The 25,386-nt window shown below is 42.9% G+C and overlaps 1 protein-coding gene across 1 annotated transcript in view; it reads right to left on the minus strand.

Annotated features, from left to right (window-relative positions):
* Window positions 1–23,228: 23,228 nt before the first annotated feature.
* The window catches only part of MRPS5 (mitochondrial ribosomal protein S5), a 205,383-nt gene continuing 203,225 nt past the window's right edge, over window positions 23,229–25,386 (minus strand). Inside the window, exon 11 of the mRNA XM_077486094.1 lies at window positions 23,229–23,720. Within this exon, the coding sequence (XP_077342220.1) occupies window positions 23,496–23,720 (225 nt within the window). The 3' untranslated portion in view covers window positions 23,229–23,495. The remainder of the gene's footprint in view (window positions 23,721–25,386) is intronic.

Raw genomic sequence — 25,386 nt, forward strand, 5'->3', positions numbered from 1 at the left:
TGGACTTAATCTTAGCAAATAACTGAGGATAATTGGTTGAGAAGAGGAGTTTATAATTGTTGGACAGGGCCATCCCTATGTAGGAGAGGTGGGAAGAAGGCCAATGAAAGGGAAACGTCTGCTTGAGATGAGAAAGTTCTTGCAGGGGAATACCTATGGGGAGAGCTTCAGATTTGGATAAATTAATGGATAGGCCCGAAACAGTAGCAAATTTCGATAAGACATCAAATAAATTGGGAAGGGAAACTAATGGGTTGGTCAAAAACATCAGGACATCGTCCGCATACATACAGAATTTACTAGTCAAGGTTCCTTTTGTATATCCAGAGATGTTGGGATTGTTCAAGATAGCTATGGCCAGGGGCTCGAGAGCCAGGGCGAACAGAAGCGGGGATAAAAGGGCAACCCTGCCTGGAGCCCCTACCCACCCCAAAAAAGGCTGAGCAGCAGCCCGGGATCTTTATCCTAGTCTTAGGATTCTTGTAAAGGGTGTGGAAAGAGTGCAAAAACTCGCCACAGAATCCCAGCCTCTGTAAAACATTAGTAAGGTAGGCCCAAGAGACACTATCGAAAGCCTTCTGGATGTCAAGACTAAGTAGCAGAAGACTACGAGAGTGTACATTAGCGTCCTGAATTATATTAGTTGCCAATCGAATGTTATCAGTAATTAGTCTATGAAGAATGAAACCAGATTGGAATGGGGAGATAAGGCGGGGAATCTGGAGGGCCAACCTATCTGCAAGGATTCTACTGAAGATTTTTAAATCATTGTTCATAACTGAAATTGGTCTATAATTTTGGGGGAGTATGTGATTTTTGTTCGGTTTGGGGATCATGGACATGTTAGCTAATAACATTTCCTCCGGGAAGCAGCCGCCCTGCATCACCCAGTTAAAGAGGTAGGTGAGTCTGGGGGCTAAGACTGAAGCTAATTTTTTATAATAGATAGCAGCAAAGCCGTCAGGGCCTGGGGCAGAGCCTTTTTTAAGGGATTTAATTACATTTAAGACTTCTGCCGTGGTGATGGAGGAGTTTAGATGTGCTAATTGGGACTCAGACAGGGTCGGCAATGGCACCTTATCCAGCCAAGTGTTAATCTCTGGGGCCGCAATATTCGGGTTATGGGCCAACAAGGAAGCATAGAATTTTTCAAAGATCGCTAAAACTTCCTTGGGATGTGACGTGAGGTGGCCTTCACTAGAGATCAATTTATAGACATGCGTAGGTCTTTGGGAATGTTGTAACTTGCGCGCGAATCTCGAGGAAGCCGCACCATCCAATAGGATGTGTCTTGCTTTCGCAAATCTAAGGATTTTTTCTGTGTTATTCGTTAAGAGGGAGTCCAATTCTAAGCGTTTACGATCAATCTCCTGTCTGGTAGAGTCCAAGTGTAAGGTGGGCGTGTTCTTGTATAAGTGATCGAGTTCTTTCATCAATGTTAGAATTCTACCATTTAATAGTTTATTACGGGCAGCCGATATCGCTATCAATTTACCTCTTAAAACCGCCTTATGTGCCACCCAGACTGTGGAAGGTGACAATTCCGGTAGGGCATTGATTGAAAAATATTCTTCTATTGCCTCTTCCACTTTGGACACTGTGTCAGCATCTGTCAGGAGAGATTCATTAAGTCGCCAAGAATGTGACATGGGGGACAACCTAATGAAAGTCGTAGTGAAGGCTGTGGCATGGTGGTCCGACCATACGCAGGGGTGAATACAGCTCTGAGTCGAATTGGCTAGGATAATGGGGGAGGCAAAGATGTAATCCAGCCTGGCTGAACTGTTATGGGGGTGGGAGTAGAAAGTGAACTCCCGAACCCCTACATTATGTGCACGCCAGGTATCCAAGAGTTGACACTCCAAGAGACCGTGGGTAAGTGATTTGGGGAAGGCCCTAGTGAGGGGGGTGTGGGAGGAGCGGTCTAAGTTTGGATTAGCAACCAAATTAAAATCCCCCCCAACAATCAGGTGAGGAGAGTGGAAGGAGGCCAATTTCGAGAAAAAGGATTTAAAGAAAACAGCAGGGGCATCATTGGGGGCATACACACTTGCAATAGTCAATTCCCTGTTATGTATCGAACCCTTAATAATAACATATCTACTGTCAACATCTTTATAGACACGTTTCACCTCCATAGGAAAGGAGGAATGCAGGAAAATGGCTGCGCCCCTAGATTTAGAGTGGTACTGAGAGAAGAACGCCTGAGGAAAGTTCCTATGAAAAAATTTAGGGTGAGAGTTATGGGAGAAGTGGGTTTCTTGGATGAGGAGTATTTTAGCATTTACTCCCTTGTAAAAGTCAAACGCCTTGCGCCTTTTGGTGGGGGAGTTAAACCCCTTAACATTATGGGACACACATGTAATCGCCATAAAGAGGAACAGAGGGAGCGATCAGACGGGAAGCCCCAATTATCAGACAAAAATCGGGGAAAATAGATTGAGGGGGGCCAAAATAAGGGAGAGCAGATAGGGGCGCAGCCATCCACCCGCTAAGAAATACATATATGCATAACACAGTCCACATCAAGCATAATAAAACACAGCAATGTATATAACGTTGAGAAGAAGGAGAATGTATAAGAAGTGCTGGACCCCCTAAAATAGGGGGGGGGGAGAAGAAAAAGAGAAAAAAAAAAATGAAGTTGGGGAGAAACATAGAAAATGTGAGGAAAAAATCGTTCCAGGAAACCAAAACCCCTGAGCTCAGTCATAATCCAGAATACGTAGAGTCCAGGTCAAAAACGTATAACAGGGGGGTCAGGTTGACAGGGGAACCGACAACAATAAAAAAGATAACCGTCGGGACCCGACCCGAGCCCCTGAGAGAGACCAACAACCTGAGAAAAAAAACAAAGGTAACGTCGAGACACCAAGGTCTCAGTCCCAGCTTGCTCTAACGAGAAAAGGTAGGTAAAACAAACTTTGTATGTATGCTGCTGGGGGGGGGAGAAGCATGTCACAGCACCAAGGGACACCAGCATGGAGCCGCCATTACGGGAGTAGAGGAAAAGTGGGGAGCATACCCGCATCCAACGCCATCGAGGAAGTAATGTCAAGGGGGAGCACATAGGAGTAGAGGTCTTCAGCGAGGACTTCCCCCGTTAAGCTCACCAGCCCCATAACGAATCCGCCTCCTGTCCCTCCGTGATGGTGGTGTTTGCCAGATGGGAGCCGGTCTTGGGGTCAGCGGGGGTCTCCGAACATCCGCAGCGTCTAGGAGTCCTAGTTTCACCAGCAAATCTTGTCCTTCCTGAAGCGTAGACACCGAGTAAGTGCTGCCATTATGAGGAACAATCAGTCTAAACGGGAAGCCCCATCTATACCGAATACACGCCGACTGGAGTGCAGAGGTGATTTCTTTAAGTGACCGACGTCTCTCCAGGGTGGCGGGCGAGACATCTGGGAAGATCTGGATTTGGGTGTCGTCAAGAAAGATACGCTGTTTGTTTCTAGCAGCACGTAGGATCTCCTCCTTTACCAGGAAATCTTTAAGGCACAGGATGATATCTCTTGGTGGCTTGTCAGCAGGAGGCTTCGGCCGGAGGGCTCTGTGAATGCGGTCGCATTTAAATGCCGCGGACTCGTGGTCAGGCAAAAGGGATTTAAACAGGCGGATCACTGTGGGGATAAGGTCCACTTCAGTTTCTGGGATTCCTCTGAGGCGCAGGTCATTACGCCTATTCCTGTTGTCGAGGTCCTCGACTTGCATTTGTATTGTGGTGAAAGCAGAAGCCAGATTTTCATGTTCCCTGCTTAAATCATTGTGAGCTAAAGCTAGCTCATCGTGCTTACTCTCAAGTCTCTCCGTTCTGGAGCCCAAAGCAGCGATTTCCTGCGATAGCGTGTGGGATGTCTTGTGCAACTCAGTCTGGAATTTAGCTGCCATTTTATCATATATGGCTTCAAGGCTAGCATCCAGGTCAGCCTTGGAGAGGGTGTTAGACTCACCAGCCCTTGTCAGCGGAGGGAAGAGATCCGAAGAGACCTGCGGCGCGGAGGCCGGAGAGGCGGCGAAACCGCCCTGATCCGCGCCATCTTGAGACATCATGCCGCTGTCCCTCGTCCGGAGGAGATAGTGGGTTAGCGTATGCTGGCTCGATTTGCGGGAGTTCTTCTTTTTGGCAGGCATGCACCGCGGTGAGGGGACCTGGGGGGTATCAAAGTTGAAGCTGTAAAGATGTTTTATAGCCCCCAGGGCGCTGATGAAGTCCCGGTCTGCACGGAGCTCTCACTCTAGGCTGCCATCTCGATCAGCGCCGCGCATGCGCCCCCCATAGGTTCATTTCTTTGAAAAATGTGGACCTAAAAATCTATGCTAAACTATTGGCCACATATCTACAAACTTTGATACCCTCTTTAATAGGGTTAGACCAGGTGGGATTTGTACCAAATAGGGAAGCATGGAATAATATCCTAAAGACAAGCCTTTTGATACACTATGCTCAGAGATCAAAGAGCCCGCTCTGTCTTCTATCCCTAGATGCAGAAAAGGCCTTTGATTGGCCTAGATTGGAAGTTCATGGTAGCATCTTCCGGGAGAATTTATACAGAAAATAATGGCCTTATATACTGCTTCATTGGCAAGGATAAAGGTTAATGGGACATCGCCTGTTCAAATTTGTAACGGGACACGCCAGGGTTGTCCGTTCTCACCATATCTGTATATTTTGGCCATGGAACAGCTGGCGGCTGCTCTGCGGTCAAATCCCTCAATCCAGGGGGTCCAGGTGGGCAATGATTCATAAAAACGGAGTATTTTCGCAGATGTGCTACTTATATATGTATACAATCCAAGAATAGCTTTTCCAAATATTCTCTATGAACTAGTACAATTCAGTTTATATAGCAATTTTAAAGTAAATGTCACAAAATCATGTTGTCTCAATATTACTCTACCAATAATGGAAAAAGAAATGCTAGAAAATAACTTCCCATCAATCTTTTAAATATTTAGGAGTAAATATTGCTCCCTCAGAAGAAAAAATGTAGGAACTGAACTATCTTCCCCTACCTAACTCTACAATTAGCAGATTGCAGCCTAGGGAGAATGGCAATATATAAGATGGATATTCTACCTCATTTCTTGTACTTATATCAAACATTGCTTATAGCCATTTCACTGACTTTCTTTCGGTCTCTAAGATATAGCCTACTTCGATATCTTTGGTCAAATTCTTCAGCTAGACTTCGCTACAATATTTTAGTAAAGTGGAAGACAGAGGGGGAGCAGGATTACCGCACATGGAATTTTATTACATAGCATCAGTATTGACTAGAATATTGGACTGGTTTCAGCTGGAGAGATCAAAACAATGGGTAGCCATTGAACAGCAAATAATAGCAGTTCCTCTGACCTCTAGAATTGCACCTAAATTTTGCCCATCTAGACAAACACTTCCACCCTTGACTCAGTCTTTAAGAAGAGTCTGGGACCAGACTGTTCAACAGTGGGGTGTTTCCTCAGTACCAGGTCCATTAACCCCAATAATGGGTAATCCAGAATTTTTGCCTGGTTTGTTGTCAGATAGGTTGTTACGATGGATATTGCCACCCGAGGCCTTCCCCGATTACACAAGCCCTGGCACCAAAAGGACTTCTGGCACTTAAAATGATAATGACCCATGAACACAATTATGTGGGCAGTGGTTTCATTATCTCCAGCTTCAACATTACTATAGCCATCTATCCAAAATGACCTCACTTCATAGGGACTTAAGATAGTTTGAGTCTCTCTGTAGTGGGCATACAGGGTGTTTTAGCACTATTTCAATGTTATATGGTATAGTTGTATCCCATGCATTTTCTTTAAGCCCGTACTACATTAGAGACTGGGAGAGACATTGGGCCTTTTGATCCCCGCAGAAAAATGGAATTTCTTGCTAACTTTCAAATCTAGTCTAGTCTAATCTTCAACTTACATACAAGAAAAGAACTATAAAATATTAACTAGATGGTATAGATGTCCGGCAAGGTTACATAGATTTTGTCAGATTTACCCTGAGGCATGTTGGCACTGTGGAAGAGATGTAGGTACAATGATTCATATATGGTTGACTTGCCCCCAGACTAAAGCATTTTGGGAGTCTGTATTTCAAATTTGCTCCTGTCACTGGCATATTTTACCAGGAATCTCCAGAAATAGCTTTACTATCTATATACCCGGGCTCCATACGAGAGGCTACAAATGGACTGCTCCTCTACCTAATCTCTGCAGCATGAATAATCATACCCAGACTTTGGAGTACAAGAGTTGCTCCCACTAATAAAGAGTGGGTTGCTGAACTGAATCAAGTAAAGAGAATGGAGTAAATAATGACAAGTATATAGGGATGCTATCATAAGTTTATTAAATTGTGGTCATCCTGGCTTGAAATCTCAAGCTCAGACATGCTGAGATCCTACCTCTGAAAAGTTACTGTATATGGGTGGAGTGCGGTCTCGGCTCAGTTGTTTAGCTTGGTGGTTGGGAGTGGCTTCCCAGAGGTTTGTGCATATTTTTTTTTCTCTCTTTCATTTTTTTTCTTTCTTCTTCCTCTTTTCTTTGGGGGCAGATATCTGCCCATGAGGAACACCAGATAGCACAAAGTAGTTATTATGAAAGAACAGGTATAAAATACCCATCTATATGGACTTTATTTCTAGTTTGTATGAATTGTTCTATAGGATGAATATAAGCTGTTTTAACTATAATATAAAGGTATATGGGAATATGCTATCCATGTGCTGTGAGTGGAAATTGTGTAAATATAAAATACTTAATAAAATGTAATTATAAAAAAAAAAAACGTCAGAAGGGATGTAATGTGTTGAATTGTTTTGTATGTGTTCTTTCATTTCTGAGCATGCCTAGTCTTGCTTTTCAGATTTTTTTTTGTCAGAAAACCGTACTAATGAAAAGAAAATCAGACATTGTAGGCACATCAGACAAAAATTTTAGAGCCTGCACATCCGGGTTTTGCCTGCCAAAAATTCATAATCGGCTGTCAAAAGCAGCATACTAATGATCAGAAAATTGGCAGATCGTTCATCGGATGAAATTTAAAGTGGGGGGCCACCCTGAAAAACAAAAGTACATTAAAATTTTGCAAAAAAATCAGAAAAAAAAATGATTTTTTTTTTTAAACTTACCAGAAATGCCTGTTGCTAGACATATCGTCTTAATCTGCCTCTTCCTACTCCGCGATGTTCGGTCTTCTCTCCTCCATGCGGCGTCTTCTGGGGAATGGGGCGCTGTGTGTTCTGGGAACTGTGTGTCCCAGAACACAGCGCGCCCCATTCACAAAGCACTGCGTGACTGTTTTCCTTAGTTGGAATGGCAGTGCCGGGACCCAAGAGCCAAGGGACGGGTCAGCCTCGGGGCGGCTGACATCGCGGGCGCCCTGGACAGGTAAGTCTGCTTATTAAAAGTCAGCAGCTACAGTGTTTGCAGCTGCTGACTTTTACTTTTTTTTTTTTTAAGCTGGCCCTCCTCTTTAATCATGTGTATGGGCCTTTAGACCCAGATACTCCAAATGATGAGTCTGTTCCAGCAAGGGTTTCTAAATGTTCAGGATCCATATGAACTGCTGTAACTATGGACAATCAAAGACAAGTGGTCCAATAGAGTCCTCTCTGACAATTCTACCAACAGAAGGTTGTCTATTGTAAGTATCCCACAACAGGGATACCAGGAGAACACAGCAGGGCTAATACTGTGTCCAGCACCTGTTTGTACATATAGGAAGACATTCAGAGCCTTGAGATCCAAGATGGGGCAAATTCCTTTTTAGGTTTGGGAACACAGAACGCATAGGAGTAAAATTCCTGAACTCATTCTGCTATAGTAACTGGGGCAATGAAAACTTAACCCAGAAGACCCCAGGGGCTTGATGGAGATCTGCTAGTTTGTGCTGTGACAGAAGAAGGTTGGAGGTAGGAAACGAAGAATGGGACAAAGAAGGTTTGAGATGCAAGCTGCCCAAACATCCACAAAGGTCAACAACATCCCCCCTCTATGGAGCACCTTCATGCAGAGAAAGGCTTATGTGAGATTTGGCAGACTTCTGAGAGTGAAACCTCTGCTATTGTTGTCTGATCTTTAGCATTGGTTCTGAGCATGCGTGTTTGTACTTTGGACTTTAATCCTCATCGGACATTTGTTGTTGAAAAGTTTGAGAGTTTGAACATTTGTCCGTTGAAAAAAGCAACAACAATTGTATCATGGAGCATACAGACAGTCAGATTGTCTGATAAAACAGGTCCGTCGGACCGTTGTTGAAAAGCCAGATCGTGTGTATGGGCCTTTACGCAAGGAATCCACAGTCCAGCACTTTTAGCCAAAGTTCCCTATGCATATTGACCGATATTAGATACATGCAAAAGATGAGAGAGGAGGCTTCCAGCAAACGGTCACAGCTACAATTTACCACTACAGTCACCTGCACCATGCATTCAATAAGCAAAGTATCAACTGCAGCGTGGTTAGATCTCTATTTTAAACCATTCAGACATTGTTTGACAAAGTGAGGACAGGATCAGGTGAAAGGCAGGACACACCAGTGAAAAAAGAGTCATAGAAAGAGCATCCGATCGCTTATCAGTTGGGATGCTAAAGACAGGAGTGTCCTCTACAACAATGTTTCTCAACTCCAGTCCTCAAGTACCCCAACAGGTCATGTTTTCTGACTTACCATTATTTTGCACAGGTGATTTGATCAGTTTCACTGCCTTAGTATTTACCACAGCCATTTCATCTGCTTGATATCCTGAAAACATGACCTATTGGGGGTACTTGAGGACTGGCGTTGAGAAACATTGCACTACAAGAATAGTAAGGCGGAACATAACAGGATCAACAATGGGAATGGGCAACTTCTACACACAATCCTTACAAAATGGATACAAATAATGTATGGCTATAGTGGGTAAACTGCACAACATCCCCTAAGCCTTAATTGGTGTACACAAGAAAAAACTTGGGACAGACTTTACAGGTTCCACTTAAGCCCCATACACATTATCAGATTTTCTGCAGATTTTTGTCTTCAGATTTAGCAAAACCATATAATATGAGGTCAACCCTCAGGAGTTTCAATTTGTATGCAATCAGGCAGGTCCTTGCACTACATGGTTTTGACAAATCTGAAGACAAAAAATCTGCAGAAAATCTGATAGGTTTTCTTAAATAATTTAATACACACTATATTTTATTAATACACCAGAAAGAAAATCTCCTACACATGTAGAGCTAGATTACAATTTGAAAACATATACTGCATATGCATGTATTAATCAACATAGCTTCCACCGAAGTAGTACCTTTTTGTATCCCTACATTTAAGCTGGATAAAAATAACCCTATTCATGATAATGGCAAGTGATCCACCTAGTGAGGTAAACATACAGTGGTGTGAAAAAGTGTTTGCCCCCTTCCTCATTTCCTGTTCCTTTGCATGTTTGTCACACTTAAGTGTTTCGGAACATCAAACCAATTTAAACAATAGTCAAGGACAACACAAGTAAACACAAAATGCAATTTGTAAATGAAGGTGTTTATTATTAAAGGTGAAAAAAAATCCAAACCATCATGGCCCTGTGTGAAAAAGTGATTGCCCCCCTTGTTAAAACATACTATAACTGTGGTTGTCCACACCTGAGTTCAATTTCTCTAGCCACACCCAGGCCTGATTATTGCCACACCTGTTCACAATCAAGGCATTACTTAAATAGGAGCTGCTTGACACAGTAAGGTCCACCAGAAGATCCTTAAAAAGCTACACATCATGCCGAGACCCAAAGAAATTCAGGAACAATTGAGAAAGAAAGTAATTGAGATCCATCAGTCTGGAAAGGGTTATAAAGCCATTTCCAAAGCTTTGGGAATCCAGCGAACCACAGTGAGAGCCATTATCCACAAATGGCGAAGACATGGAACAGTGGTGAACCTTCCCAGGAGTGGCCGGCCGCCCAAAATTAACCCAAGAGCGCAGCGATGACTCATCCAAGAGGTCACAAAAGACCCCACAACAACGTCCAAGGAACTGCAGGCCTCACTTGCCTCAGTTAAGGTCAGCGTTCATGCCTCCACCATCAGGAAAAGACTGGGCAAAAATGGCCTGCATGGCAGAGTTCCAAGGAGAAAACCACTGCTGAGCAAAAAGAACATCAAAGCTCGTCTCAATTTCTCCACAACACATCTTGATGATCCCCAAGACTTTTGGGACAACATTCTGTGGACCGATGAGACAAAAGTGGAACTCTTTGGAAGGTGTGTGTCCAAGTATATCTGGCGTAGAAGGAACACTGCATTTCATAAAAAGAACATTATACCAACAGTAAAATATGGTGGTGGTAGTGTGATGGTCTGGGGCTGTTTTGCTGCTTCAGGACCTGGAAGACTTGCCGTGATAAAAGGAACTATGAATTCTGCTGTCTACCAAGAGATCCTGAAGGAGAATGTCCGACCATCTGTTCGTGTACTCAAGCTGAAACGAACTTGGGTTCTGCAGCAGGACAATGATCCTAAACACACCAGCAAGTCCACCACCGAATGGCTGAATAAAAACAAAATGAAGACTTTGGAGTGGCCTAGCCAAAGTCCTGACCTGAATCCTATTGAGATGTTGTGGTATGACCTTAAAAAGGCCGTTCATGCTCGAAAACCCTCTAATGTAACTGAATTAGGACAATTCTGCAAAGATGAGTGGGCCAAAATTCCTCCAGGACGCTGTAAAAGCCTCATTGCACGTTATCGCAAACGCTTGGTTGCAGTTGTTGCTGCTAAGGGTGGCCCAACCAGTTATTAGGTTTAGGGGGCAATCACTTTTTCACACAGGGCCATGATGGTTTGGATTTTTTTTCACCTTTAATAATAAACACCTTCATTTACAAATTGCATTTTGTGTTTACTGGTGTTGTCCTCGACTATTGTTTAAATTGGTTTGATGTTCCGAAACACTTAAGTGTGACAAACATGCAAAGGAACAGGAAATGAGGAAGGGGGCAAACACTTTTTCACACCACTGTACAATTATGTGTATATGAATTGGGGGTATGTTCCCCTGACCAGTTCCGACTTCATTATAAAATTAAGACAACAAGAGATATATGTTACTACTCCCAGTCCCATGGATGACATCAGGGTGCCTGGGAGGCCCCATCACTTAAAGCATACTTGAAAATATACTTGAAAAGTATATTCAGTCTTAAGAATCTTAGTCCAAGGCTTATTTTACATTACTGCGTGTCGGCAATGCATGAAAAAATTATTTCCCTGCATTTCTGTGCATAGGGAAGCCTATTGAAATTAATGGGCTGGCCTTCATACAGCAGGCAGCTACACAGATGTGAACCAAGGGCTGGTTCATATGTGAGGTTGGGGGTTGGTAAAAACACGAGGTTGAGCTGCATTTTTACCACCACCCAACTGCTCCCCCCCTTAGCTACAGAGGCAACAGCCAGGGCCTTTTACATGCTTCCGGCATGGCAGAAGTACACCGCCAGGTGAACTGGGCCACACCTCAACTGCCATCATAGTGGTGCTGCATTTAGGAGGTTAAAACAGGCAGCAAGGAGGCAACATATAACCGGAGCAGAGTGTGGACCACTTTTCAGAAGGGCAGCAGTTGAACAAGCCCACAAGCAAGCAGCAGAATTAGTAGTCAAGATTAAAAGCAAATGTGCATATGTATAGGAATGTTTAATGGATTACATGAAGAGACAGAAGGATCTGAGGCAGCCTCCATCCACAGAAGATTTGTGGTTACATCTTCAAGATGTTTGGAACAACCTACCCACCAAGTTCCTTCAAAAACTGTGTGCAAGTGTACCTAGAAGAAGTGATGCTGTTTTGAAGGAAAAGGGTGGTCACAACAAATATTGATTTGATTTAGATTTCTCTTCTGTTCATTTACTTTCCATTTTGTGAATTGATAAAAATAAACTATTAACACACGTACAAACATACATAGACACACATACATACAGTATCGAAAAACACACACATAGCCTTGTTCAAAACTGCAGTACTGTACCGGTCAGGAGAGATTAGGATCCACTTCTTTGCACGTCACTCCCCTGATCTAGCTCTTGCTGTGCCAATGGACCTTTCTCAACCAGTAGCACCCCTGTAGACTTCAGACAACACCCCAGGATGCCGCAGCACCCTGGTTAAGAATGGGCGAGTACCTTGGAGAATCATCCATGAATACTAATCTCTCTAAATACTAAGCCTCTGTCACTGTAAATATCACTTCCAAATAAAAGGTATTTTATACCAGAAAGGTAAATGTAAGGAAACACCTAGGTGAACAATTCCTGAAATATAGTCCTTGATCCAATGTCTAAGTATGTTTCAAGTATTTGGTCCTCTTAGGTACATAGACAAAGAAGAAGGGAAAAATAGGTGTGTGTGTGTGGGGCCTCCTACCACTTTCCTCACCATACAATGCGGCAGTGAAAGAATCATGCTGATAGAATGAAAGAACAGCGGCAGAAAATAGGATTTTTATAACAGCTTACCTGTAAAATCCTTTTCTTTAATCGTTCATCACAGGACACAGAGCCATAGCAATTACTATGTGGGTTATAGTCCACCTTCAGGTGGTGGACACTGGCACACCCTAAACAAAGTTTCCTCCCTATATAACCCCTCCCATACCGGGAGCATTGCAGTTTTGTAGCAAAGCAATACACGTATATACTAAAAAGAGGGGCAGGACCTCTGTGTCCCGTGATGTACTTCAAAAGAAGAGGATTTTACAGGTAAGCTGTTATAAAAATCCTATTTTCTTTAATTGTACATCACAGGACACAGAGCCATAATAATTACTATGTGGGATGTCCCAGAGAAATACCAACTGAGGGGAGGGAGACACAAACAAAAGTAGGGCACCAAGAGATCACAGGATTTATACTGCTGCCTGCAGTACACTGCTCCCAAAGGTGACATCCTCATGCCTTTTTACATCCACCTGATAGTATCTGGTAAATGTATGGATTGAAGACCAAATTTGAGCCATGGAGGCTTGGTGATACACTGCCCACAAAGCACTAACAGCCCTAGAGAAGTGTGTTTTGATTTGCAAGGGTAGAAACTACCTCTTTAAACCATAAGCTAGAACGATTATTTGTTGAATCCATTTAGAATAGTAGATTTCCATGCTGCCTGTCCTCTTTTAGGACCTTCAGGCAATCCGAACAAAACATACGTTTTCCAATCTGAGTAGTCGTCTTTAAGTAGACTGCTTTCACCACATCAAGAGAATGTAGTGATTTTTCTTCCATAGAACAGGGTTCTGTAAAAAATAAAGATACATATCCTGGTTTAGATAAAAACCTGATACTACCTTCAGCAAAAAGTTAGGACGAGGACGCAATACTACCTTATCCTTCTGAACAATATTAATATGGCTCTTTACAAAAAAAGCACCCAATTCTGATACCCTTCTTGCAGCAGGTATGCTTACTAGAAAAAATAGTTTCCCTGTCAAAAAAAAAAAAGAAGACCAAGGGAATATGTAGTATTGGTCCAAAAAAGGCTGTTTTGTAATGCTGCCAAAACTAAATTCAAGTCCCAAGGGTACAGTGACCTAACCGGGGATTAAGCCGTGTTACCCCCTGAATAAAGTTACAAACCAAAGAAAGCAAAGCAAGTGGTCGTTGAAATAATACAGATAAGGCCGAGACCTGTCCTTAGAAAGCACTCAAGGCCAGCTTTATTTCTCACCCCATCTGCAGAAAGTCAAGGATTCTACCTTTGACCTATTTCCTGGGGTGCAACCCCTGGTTTCACACCAGATGACATATGCTTCCCAGACTCCATAATATATAATTATAGAGGCTGGCTCCCTTGCATTAACCAAAACAGAAACCACTGAATCTGACAGCCCACACTTTTTCAGAGTGTGGGTCTCAATAGCCAAACCATTAAATTTTGCATTTGTAAAGTAGGATGGGATACTGGACCTTGTGAAAGAAGGTCTGGCCATGGCAGTAGGGTCCATGGGTCCCCTACTGTAATCTTTATAATCTCTGCATACCAAGATTTCCTGGGCCCCGCTGGGGACCACAAGAATCATTGACTTCCTTTCCTGCTTGATCCTGCAAAGAAGTTGTGGATGCAGGTAGAATAGGAGGGAGTCCATAAATCAGTGAGAACCGATTCCACGGGAATAGGAAGGCATCTGTTCCGCATGCTAGCGGATGCTTTGTTTTTGACACAAAGTTGTCGATTTCTTTGTTGAACCTGGATGTAAACAGATCTATGTCTGGGATCCCCCATCTTTGACATATTGACAGGAGGATATCGGGGTGAAGGAACCAGTCTCCTGGGAACAACTGCTGGCAACTCAAGTAGTCCGCCTGCAAATTTTATATTCCTATAATGAAGACCGCCGATAGGCAAAGTACATTGTTTTCTGCCCAAGATAGGATATGATTCACCTTTCTCTGGGCTGCACAACATCTTCTGCCTCCTTGGTGATTAATATAGGCCATTGCTGTGGCATAGTCGGATTGAATCCTGGCAGGACAATACTGTAAACTGAACATTCAGGCCCTCAGAACCAAGTGCTCTCTGCCTGAATTTCTAGCATGATAATGGGCAAGGCCATTTCTGATCTGGGCACCTTCCCTGATACCTGAAGGAAGGATTTTCCCCTTTGCAGATTTTTGGATATTAACCATAAACTGAGGCTCCAGCGTAATCAGCCTACAGCACCTGGTATTTCCAGGTGGTCCATCCGGGTACTAACCAGGCCGACCCTGCTTAGCCTCCAAGATCAGACAATATCGGGCACTTTCAGGGTGATGTGGCCGTTTGGAGGCTTTGGAGTCAGACACATTGGGAATCTAGAGCTTGAACCCTTTGCTCCAAGCCGATAGGATACTGTTTTGCAGCAGTCTCCAATGAAACTGAGCATAGGAAACTGCACAAGGAACTGCTTGAAGCCACCATCTTTCCCAACAACCTCACGCAAAGTTGAATAGAAGAATTCATCTTGCTTCGACCACCTAAATCAGTTCCTTTATGGCACTGATCTTTGCCTGGGGCAAGTATACCCTTTTCTTGGTGTACTTATGATCAGCCTTTTTCATGGTTTCAAAGAAGATTTCTCTCCTAGGTCGAGAATCTGGCCTAGATATTCCATGTAGTTGAATGTGGTGACCATACTTTGGTCTAAGTGGGCTACCGACTGGACTATCAACAACAGATCGTCCAGGTAAACTATAATCGTTATACCTTGGGCCCTTAAACCAGCTAAAAGAGGGGCCAGAACCTTTGTAAACACTCAAGGTGCAGTAGCTAGCCCGGAAAGCAGAGCTACACACTGAAAATGAAGCTTTTCTACCTTGAAAAGTAGATATTACTAGTGAGCTGATTGGATTGACTCCATGCGAAAAAAAAAGAGTGGTTATATTCAGGAACTTCATTTAGATTTTTGAGATCCAGAATTCCCTTTTGGATTTAACCAAACCCCAACCTCTTCTCTTACATGGGGGCCACCATTATCACTTTTTGCCAAAAGATGGTCCAAGGCTTGAGAGAAAGACTTTTTCTCTGGATCCTTAGGAACGTTTGATCTGAGAAAACGAGGAGATGGGAACTCTTGGAACTCCAGTTTGTATCTTGGAGCTATTGAGGATGTTCCCCATTTGTCTTGAGACTCTTCCTGCCAGATCCTTGAGAACTGCAGAAGAATTCACCCCAATTGAGCGAGTGGGGGCATCTCCTCATAAGGAGGCTTCAGTATCTTGTAGGTTTCCTCCCCCAAGACCTCTTTTGTCCCTGTGGTTAACCCAGAGGATTACCTTTTGAACCTGACTGCAGAAGCCGTCGTGACTGCCTGGAGGCTGATGCCCTTGGCACAGGAGGAGCTTTAAAACGAAAATACAATTACTCCTTTTCTTAAATGGCAAAAGGGGTACTTTTTCCGCTAGAATTTCTTTGGATGTATTTCCAAAATATCCCCAAATAGCTGTTTCACCGCAAAAAGGAAGACTAGCCAGGAGCTTCTGCATGGTACTTACCGAATGGTGCAAGGCCTGAAGAATCTCTCATAGCAACTATTGCAAACATAAAGCTGCCAGATACTGGGCCTGCTGAGCAGGATAACCTTGTTTAACACCTGTTTAAACTGGTCTCTCAACGATTAACCAATTACTGTCAGCGTAGGCTGAGACAATCAATCTGCCAGAGAAAAAAAGTGTTTTAAAAAAAAAATAGGAATTACAACTTTTTATCCGTTGGATCCCTAAGCATTTGAGCATTGTCTGCCAGACAAGTCAAACTCTTGTTCACAGAGGATATAGCAGCGTTAATTGCTGGTATACTCTACTTAGTGAATTTCCTCCACCATAGGATACAATGTGATAACTTTTTAGGAGGGAAAATAATGCTTATCTGGGTAATCCTCTCAGATACAAAAAAAACTTTTCCAGCAATGAATGGACAGGAAAAGGCATGCACAGCTTGAGGAGGCTTTAGCGAACCCAAATACTCAGTTAAGTGTACATAAATATGGAGCGGACCATTCAGCAAGAAATTCCACCATCAATGTTAAGATTGAAACAGCTAATTCTCCCACATTTGACCCCTCAGAAGAGGAGTTATCAGCCTCACCATGGTCCCCTGAGGGAATTCGTTTTCTCCCGCCCATAGTTCCTCAGTTTGAGGGTCCTGGGTAATGGAAGAGAACCTGTCACATTTTGACCCAAACTGGGATGCAATTAAAGTCGCTAAACTTTTTTTTTTTTTTTAAACCTATCATGGCTGAGGAAAAAATATATTTTTAGTAAAATAAACAGGGGCTGCAGTGTTGAAAACAGTTGCAAACATTTTATGGCCCCGATGCTCACTCTGACCAGCCACCGCCTCTCGGGAGGATGAGTAGGCTTTCCAGAGCTTGAGGGAGAACCTTTTAGCTCTTTTTTAGGGGTGTTTCAACCCCCCTTCTGACCTGAGCCCGATGCACAAAGCAGAGGTACTACCAGAAGAAACTGCATCTACTGCTTGAGCAATAGTCCAGCCACTGCCGCTGCTATTAACGCTCAGCCCGATGCAAATAGTAAATGTGTCAATTAGGATATGCATGTCACTAAAACCTCTTTCATGCTCCTCTTTGCTCTTATGTCTCTCCGACAATTTTGCAGCCAGCTCAAATGGAGTTTTTTTTTTTCTTAAAACACACTCCCGCGTTGGAGGACGCCAATGCCACACTAAGCCCTCCCTCCACCTTGCATCGTGACCCCCCTTACTCTTTAAAAAAAAAAAAAAAGTTTTCCCATGCAAGCATGGGCCTACGATCCTACGGGATCGGCTTGTGTGTGAGGGAGGGATGGTGTGGAGGAGACCTGGAAGCCAAGTAGGGGCGGTGAAAGAAAACGGCATTGCCGTTCGTTTTTAGTTCTCCCTTATACTCAGCCTCATGAAGAGGGGAAGTGTTCAGCCCAGGTCAGGGTGTCTGGAGGAAGCAAAACCCCCAAACTTACCGGAGGTCTGCCTGCTAGCCGGAGGCAAAAAAAGTCTGCTGCTTCTGTGACACAGCGTGATCTCAGAGCAAAGCATGAGAAGGTACATGCTCAATACTGTCCCCAGTGGTGAAACTTAGACAACATTTACTTTAAAGGAGACATTTCATAAGAAAATTGAAAAATGTCTTAGAAAACTCCACTTGCCTTTCTGGCCGCAGGGTTTTCTGTGGTAAAACAAACAGACCCAATCTTCACCCTGGGTTCCGTTAACAAACCTTCAGGAACCAAGGACCCTTAGGGAACCTACACTCCTGGACCTGTAATAGCACCCCGCCAGTAAAACTTTATGGCCTTAATACCAAAAGTACTGGATCCCGGTGTCCAGCTCTCTAAAAAGAGAAGCTTTTACAATCAACCAAAGGAGCTCTGCACAGCACATGTTCACTCGTGACCAACACTTTAGACACTGGCGAAAAAACCGAGATGGTATGAGAGGGGTTATATCAGGAGGCAACTTCGTGTTTACGATGTGCCAGTGTCCAGCACCTGAAGGTGGACTATAACCCACATAGTAAATACTATGGATCTGTGTCCCGTGATGTACGATTAAATAAATATGGGCTTATCAGTGTACTGCTTCTTCTTTCACTGTGTTGTCACAGAGTGGATGAGAGGCAAGACCTGTAAGTGAAATTGAGAGCGGTGTAAAGCTTAGGAAGGGGTGGACAGTTTCACACATCATTTGGCAGGTAAAACAGCTCTCATATCTTGTTCATCCGCTTATTTTGAGGTTTGCCTAAAGCTCAGCTTTAAAGGGCCTGCCAAACCAATTTTTTGGGGTAAAATGCTAGAGCATTAACTTACCTATTAAATAAACATTGTTAGTTCCTAAACCTTCATAACTGCCTCAACAAATTTGAGGGTCCCCAATCACCTTATCTATTTATTCCATATTTTTGGAAACAGAGAATTTGGAAACACTGTAGGAAGAATAAGACTCCAAGTTGGCAAAAAATGGATATAGGAAAATCTTGCTACTGAATTCACCAGAAGTTATAAAAAAGCTTTTGCTGTCAGCCTTGGGGTGGTGAATATTGCTGAGCTAGAGTGTCCAGAGACTAGCTTTTTGCACATTAATAGCACTGTCCTATTAGGAAGCCACTGGGTTTACAAGACATACAGATTACAAGCAGTTACGGTTGTGCAAAGAGGGCTTAAAGACATGTAACCTGCCCTATCCAACAAAAGGAAAAAAAACAAACAAAAAAACTGTGAACCAGTTCTATGCCCACGTGGAGCAAACTGACAGGTTGAATTAAATAGCAGTCCCATGAGATGCCTATGAATTTCTCCCTTTCAATATCCCATCATGATTTTCTTCCTTTCAATACCCTATCACTGTAAAGAGTGAAGAGAGGAAATCCTGCGTAAGCTTCCTAGGTAAGCTTCTGAGACAGGGCTGCCCATGTGTCCTCTAATATCACTGTGTGGCAGCTGAACAGAAAGGCCAGTTTGATTTAGGAGATGCAGCAAATTTAGTCCATGCTCTGACAATTTGGGTGTTGCACCTATAGGGGGTAGGATGTGTAAGGTAATTACTGGGTAACTAGAACTATAAGGTGGCAGATGGTAACTAACTTGGTAAAATAATCTCACCAATAGCGCTATTGGCTTGCTCTGAAATACTTCCTTACAGGTAATGAGAAATTAGGTAGGCTTCATCCCACAATGCAGCATTGGTGCTTATCATCATCTAAATTTGTTAAAAAGTCAGAATCTGCACAGGGGCTTTAGAAATATCAGCCAGAGTGGTCAGAGGGCTAAATTCTATGTTCTAATGGATAGAACATGATGGATCAAAGCATTGTCCAGTCACTGTAGAACACACAAAGAATCCTGCGAGCCACCACTGACCAGATGCACATTAAATGTATAGAGAAAGAAAAAGCTGCTGGCGTTAAACACGTCTCACAATTCGTGCAAACATAAATGAGTATATACTACGCCGTGCTATAAATATGATCTCATCAAAAATATAAAAATATGGAACAAAATCTTCCAAACAATCTCTGACCTCACGGGTATCCTAACCCCCCCCAAACCCCAATCTAGCCATACTGCACATTGGTATAGAAACCTTTCCACATGGGGATAGAGCTATGGTAACACACATTCTACTACCCACACGAAACCTAATTCTTCGCAATTGGAAGAATACTATAGCCCTTAACTTCTCTGAAGTAGTCGCCATTGTGAATAGGAACTACTGGTTCGAACGATTGATTGCAATCAACTCATTTTCCTGTAAGCAATTTGATAAGGATTGGAAATTATGGACCACCAGGTTTAGACCTTGATAAATGGTCATATCCTATTGTGAGACCTTATTGTCACTAACTGATACAATAATTTTTGCTTTAATGTGCACCAACTGAACAAGAAGTGCTTATACTGTATGTACTGCATATTCCTACATTACTAACTGCTTTATATACTGTGTCCAGAAACCCATCCTATTTTTCTTTTCTTCCTTGTGTTATGTTCTGTTTATCTCTGAACTTAATAAAAACTTATTGATACAAAAATATAAAAATATACTAGGGATGCACCGAATGGGTTTTTTGGTGCCGAAACCGATACCGAAAATGAAAAATACACTAGGCCGAAAACAGAAACCGATACCGAAACAGCACCGATACCGAAAATGACTGTTTTAAAAAAATATTTTTATACAGGAGGTGGTCAGAGACTGGCGACATGGTACAGGAGGTGGTCAGAGACTGGCGACATGGTACAGGAGGTGGTCAGAGACTGGCGACATGGTACAGGAGGTGGTCAGAGACTGGCGACATGGTACAGGAGGTGGTCAGAGACTGGCGACATGGTACAGGAGGTGGTCAGAGACTGGCGACATGGTACAGGAGGTGGTCAGAGACTGGCGACATGGTACAGGAGGTGGTCAGAGACTGGCGACACGGTACAGGAGGTGGTTAGAGACTGCATGCATGGTTCAGAAGGTGGTCAGAGACTGCATGCATGGTTCAGGAGGTGGTCAGAGACTGCATGCATGGTACAGGAGGTGGTCAGAGACTGCATGCATGGTACAGGAGGTGGTCAGAGACTGCATGCATGGTTCAGGAGGTGGTCAGAGACTAGGGACATGGTACAGGAGGTGGTCAGAGACTGCTGGCATGGATCAGGAGGTGGTCAGAGACTGGCGACATGGTACAGGAGGCGGTCAGAGACTGGCGACATGGTACAGGAGGTGGTCAGAGACTGGCGACATGGTACAGGAGGTGGTCAGAGACTGGCGACATGGTACAGGAGGTGGTCAGAGACTGGCGACATGGTACAGGAGGTGGTCAGAGACTGGCGACATGGTACAGGAGATGGTCAGAGACTGGGGATACGGTACAGGAGATGGTCAGACTGGGGACGTGGTACAGGAGATGGTCAGAGACAGAGGACATGGTACAGGAGATGGTCAGAGACTGGGGATACGGTACAGAAGGTGGTCAGACTGGGGACATGGTACAGGAGATGGTCAGAGACAGAGGACGTGGTACAGGAGGCATCCCCCATTGCAGCCAGTGTGCCTGTGCCCCATTGCAGCCAGTGTGCCCATTTTGCAGCCAGTGTGTCCCATTTTGCAGCCAGTGTGTCCCATTTTGCAGCCAGTGTGTCCCATTTTGCAGCCAGTGTGTCCCATTTTGCAGCCAGCCTGTGCAGGGAAGAGAGCCACCTCCGCCGCCTGTTTGATCACAGCGCCGGGAACATCACAGCTTTCATTTCAATAGCTGTGTGTTCCCGGCCGCGCGCTGTCACACGCAGCCCCTCCCCCTTGTCCGGGCACTTTGATAGACAGATCATCTGTCCAATCCTGCGGATGATCTGTCTATCTAAGTGCCCGGACAAGGGGGAGGCGCTGTGTGTGACGGTGCGCGGCCGGGAACACACAGCTATTGAAATGAAAGCTGTGATGTTCCCGGCGCTGTGATCAAACAGGCGGCGGAGGCGGCTCTCCTGCGCTATGCACCCCCCATGATGGGCGTCACCCAGGCCACGCCCCATTTTCGGCTCTATTATCGGCCGTTTTTCTCTTTCGGCAAATTGCCGAAAAGGCAATTTTCGGCCGATATGTTTCGGCGGCCGAAATTTCGGTGCGGCACTAAAATATACAGTATAAAAGGTAATAGGATCAATATAAGAAACAGCAGCTAAAATCAGAACAAATTGTAAAATAAATTAATTGAAAAGTGCTGTACTATGTAATATGCACTATACACCCAATGATTGCATACCAAATGTATATATAACATAGAAACACACAAACATTGACCAATGGTGAAGTGCCAGTAAATAATAATAAAAAAATAAAAAAAATAAGGGAGTGGAAACGCAAATGCACAGTAAGTATATAGTGCTCAGGTGAAAAAAAAACAGATTCGCAAAATTCATAAAGTTTGTAGAAGTCCATAAAATATATGTGAGGAAAATTTATATATATATATATATCTATATATATATATATATATATATATCTATATATATATATCTATATCAAGTAATAAAGTGCTCATGTGCAGAGTGTCCTGCTGTGCTTCTAATCAATATGCAGGATAGTCCATGCAATCGCAAAGCAGCTTGGTAGGTGTTCAAATGTGCCAAGGTGTCCTCCCTCCAGTGATCCCCTAGGTAGTGAATGCTCATCATAGGAGCGTGCGACTTAGCAATTAAGCCAAGTCTAAACACGCATTTAAATTTCCTCTGGGCTCAGAAGGGAAAAACGGCATCCAGGGCTCCTCAGTGAAATACCTCAGTTTATGCAAAAATAAAAGCGCTTGATAGTGTAGTATGTTTAAATAATTTAATGAACACAAGCAAACAAACCCTAGTACAGGGTACTCACATTTATAAAGTGCGTCTAGTGCACAACTCTATTGCCAGCAATAACCAATAAGATCAGATACCGGAAAGGTATTGGCCATTATGTGCGTTTCCTCCTATCCATCCTCGTGTCATCCTGTACCCTCCCCAACGCGTATTTGATACAGGGAATTCATATCTACTTCAGGGGGAATCTGTAGAACTTTTTTTCTTTTTTTTTTTAATCAAGTAGGTTTTTATTGAATATTAAAATGTTACATGCCATACAAAGTCAAAGAGTGTAAAAAAAAAAAACAAAAAACAAAAAAACATAAGCATAAACTTCGATCAAACATGTTCCAATAGTCCATTAGGGACATATGTGCAGTAGATTAACTCAGTACTGATGGCAGTGCATTCAATTGTAGAACTTTTTTTTGGCATTTCTGCTTGCATAGCAATACGTGTAAGGGATCATGAAAGTTAAGGGAATGGCAATTCAATGTCCTTGTGTGGAAGTTGAACCTAACTTATCTGCCATTGGACTTGCTAGTCCTCTGTAACCATCTCTGTCCATGACCTTTGGGGAAACATTTTAGCATCTTACAGGTATTTTCTAGCTAACATTTTTAGCAATGCTTGTTTATTGGACAGCTGCAATGGCAGAGTAATTCCTGATTTACTCAAAATACTTGAGAAGTGCGCAATGTGTACAAGCATGTATAAGTTGCATTACCATATGCACAATGTGCGTCGTGTTTTATTTCTGTCTGTTTTTTTACTGTCTGCCAAACATGTATCTGTGTACTGCTGACAAGTCAACAGTAAAAGCAAAAGGCTAAATGAAAAACAGTAAAAGTTTGCAAACATATATAAACCATAACCAAATTATACAAATGAGATATCAAGTACAAATGAACTAGCTTTATTTTTAGTGACATTCTTTGGACATAAACCATATATTTTGAGGACTTTACACATTTCTTATATGAAGGACATGACATGTGCCTTATAATTCTTCATCATGACGCTATGGTGGCAAGTTTGCCATAATGTTTCAGCAATGTGTCCATGTGATGAAACAATCACTTAACAATAATCACATAGGTAAAAAACATGATCAACAGCCACTTGAAATCTGTTTCCCTTACAGTCCTTCACATTGTTTCTAGATCTTCACCAAACTGTCCTCTTCACATTTGCCCAGACAGAGCGTTTTATTCCCTGGGCCACTTTAACATCATCCCAGTCTAGTGGTATGTCTTTTATATCTCCTTCAGATTCGGGAACTGTTGAAAGGGATCCATGAGGTGAAGCTACAATTCTAGGGAGGGGACCACATTCTTCTCTAAACTCCACAACATGAAGTGCTTTTTTGTTGGCTAGTTCTTCGTGAGTTTCCTGTGTCAACAAGCAAATTATTTTTTCTTTGAGAAGTCTTAATGTTTACAAAAAAGTAAAGATTTATCATAAATGCCTTAAAGGAAAGTGTTTTATCCAGAGCAATGGATCCTTTTACCTTCTTTAACATCATAAAATTAGCAAAAACAATCTAGTAAACGTAAGCAATAATCCACGATAACAAACAGTTGTATTAGTAAGGTGTGGCTACCACTAACTAAAATTTCCATATTTGGCTCTGAAAATGGTTAACAGGACTAGGTCTAAACAGCTGTATTCAAGTTGGAAAATGGTTCTATTGATTGGTTGCCAAGCAGTGCGAAGTGCATTCTATGAAGGATCTGGATCCTGCAGCATTTCTTTAAGGCATAGAAAGTGAAAGTACAAAAGCGAGAAGTGTCTTAAACTGGCCATACACCTATAGATTATCTGCAGATTTTCTATGGTTAGATGGAAAAAGTGCAACAGATTTCTCCATGTTCGCTAAACTGTGTGGATGGAGGAATCTGGCACTTTTTCCATCTAACCATAGAAAATCTGCAGATAATCTATAGGTGTATGGTCAGCTTTAGGTGAAGAGTTTTATGCCAGAGATACTGTACTTGTTCATGGTGGTGAAGCTTTAGATTTGTTTAAGATGAAGCTAATGGTTTATTGGTAATACTATATCCTAGGCCTTGATATTAGTTTTTTGCAATTGGCAATGACTAAAGCATGAGCAACAGCCACATGGAGCACGTGCCCCACATTGGTGTCCAGGGTTCTGGTATTGCATCTGCTGCCAATTGTTTTATTATTTAGCTGCTTGGCATGCTGAAGCAACAGCTAGCTTCTGCCCCTGCCCACTGGCTGCCTATCAGAGCTTAGATACAGCAGTAATTGCAGAGCTTATAAAACTGTAAGCTCCACCTCCAAGTGTGTTACACATTTATGACCCCTGTATTTTGTGTGTTATACACTCCTGCGCTTTGTGGGTTTCACATTCGTGATTGCTGCATTCTGTGCCTTACATAGCTCTGACCCCTGAACTCTAGTACATGTTTATTTTTTATTTGTTCTGGGGGCAGAGAGGGTACATTTAACCTAAAATCTATGCATTACCTGCTTTTATTCGCTAACTTCTGTGTGCCACACATAGCCCCGGTACTTTGTGCTTTATATACCACTGCACTCTGAGATATGTGCTTCTGACCCCTGAACTCTGTGTTAGATACATTTGACCCCTGCACCTACTATGTTTTATATTTCTGACCACTGAAAAGTATGCACTTTGTACATTGCCTGCTCTTGACTGTTGCCCCTGACCACTGCACTTTGTATTTTATATAATAATGGCCCCTGCACTCTGTGCCTTGTATAACTATGAGCCTTGTATGAAAAAGATGTAAATTGCGCTAAACCTATACAATTAATTTGAGTGTATGTGAATGAACCACGAGTTATAAATCATATGCTCACTTTAACAGAGTCAGACTACAATGATCACAAGAAACTTCTCAAAGCCCATATGAGTCTGAACCTGTCACCAAATATTGTGCCTAACTCTACTCCAACACGTTATGATAAATATAAATATCCAAAGCACACCAAATTTAAGTGAAATGCTACCTAGTGCTGCAACACTCATTGAATAAACAATTATCGCAAATAAGTAAAAATATAAATA

Source organism: Lithobates pipiens, unplaced genomic scaffold, assembly GCF_037356315.1.
Source record: "Lithobates pipiens isolate NorthernLeopardFrog02 unplaced genomic scaffold, aLitPip1_a1.2 Scaffold_18, whole genome shotgun sequence".
NCBI classification, from domain to species: domain Eukaryota; kingdom Metazoa; phylum Chordata; class Amphibia; order Anura; family Ranidae; genus Lithobates; species Lithobates pipiens.